General features: G+C 24.4%; 1 protein-coding gene across 1 annotated transcript in view; it reads right to left on the bottom strand.

The window, feature by feature from the left end:
• Nucleotides 1–246: 246 nt before the first annotated feature.
• LOC108746001 (sorting nexin-16) overlaps nt 247–1,097 on the bottom strand; it is a 2,521-nt gene continuing 1,670 nt past the window's right edge. The window contains exons 3-5 of the mRNA XM_018482459.1: nt 585–893; nt 363–490; nt 247–305 (exon numbers count right to left, since the gene is read on the bottom strand). Of these exons, the coding sequence (XP_018337961.1) occupies nt 266–305; nt 363–490; nt 585–893 (477 nt within the window). The 3' untranslated portion in view covers nt 247–265. The remainder of the gene's footprint in view (nt 306–362; nt 491–584; nt 894–1,097) is intronic.

The following is a 1,097-nucleotide window of genomic DNA, read 5'->3' as shown; positions in this document are numbered from 1 at the left end:
TATATATATATATATATATATAGTGACATGCAAAAATTTGTGATTAAAATTTTATATACAACTCACTGTGTATATCGATAAAATTTTACTGATATAATTAATACAATATCCTATGTATAAATATTATTTTCATAAATATTCCACTTGTAAAATAAGTTCTTAAAAAATATTTTTATGCCATATAGTACTTTTTTAAAATATACAGCATTAATAAAATTTATATAAATTAACTCAAGCAGATCTTATATTTGTACAGTCTATAAAATTATTGAGTTGCACCACATTTTGAACAGGTTTGTCTTTCACTGAAACAGTTGAAAATTTGTTACATAAAAAAAGGAAAGTATTTTTTTATTGCTTACCTCAATATCTGATGAAGCTTCTTTCGGAATTCATTACAGAGAGCTTTTTCAGAAGCAAGGGCTGCATCACATTCTCGTAATTGTTGTCTCAAATTATATATTGTATCTTCTAATGCTTCAAAAATTGCCTGAAAAGATTAAATATTTTGTAAAGCAAAGTAACACATGAAAAAAATTAAGATTCATAAATGTAATTTATATTACATTCATATTACAACTCACTCTAGATTCTTCTGCTGTATCAGATAAAGCAGGAGGTTCATCCAAACAGAAGAATTCCCTTATACACGAAACACCAATAAGAAGTGGACTACTCAATATACCATTAACAAATGTTTGAAGACCACATATTCTTTCTTCCAAAAAACTTGGAGCAAAATTATCACCAAGCCATTTTTTTCTTGGTAAAGCCAAATGGGCAATAGGAACTTTTTGCCTTTTTAATTGCGCTAATAGTCGAACAAAGTCTGTGTACCTTCGAAATACAAACCAGCAATCACCATTTTTCAATTCAACTCTAAGTTTATAGACCTATATACCAAGAACATAAAAAGAATTTACATTTAAAACATTGATATATAACGCAATAAAACATTTTCTATATAATTTTATATTTTAGATATTATTATTGCATAACATTATTTATTTTAATTATAATTTATATATTTTTAAAGTTTTATATTGTTAAAGTTAATAAAATATATATATATATATATAATATATATATTAGGTGTA

Source organism: Trachymyrmex septentrionalis, unplaced genomic scaffold (assembly GCF_001594115.1).
Source record: "Trachymyrmex septentrionalis isolate Tsep2-gDNA-1 unplaced genomic scaffold, Tsep1.0 scaffold16, whole genome shotgun sequence".
Taxonomy (NCBI): Eukaryota; Metazoa; Arthropoda; class Insecta; order Hymenoptera; family Formicidae; genus Trachymyrmex; species Trachymyrmex septentrionalis.
This window is presented reverse-complemented; position numbering and strand designations above follow the sequence as displayed.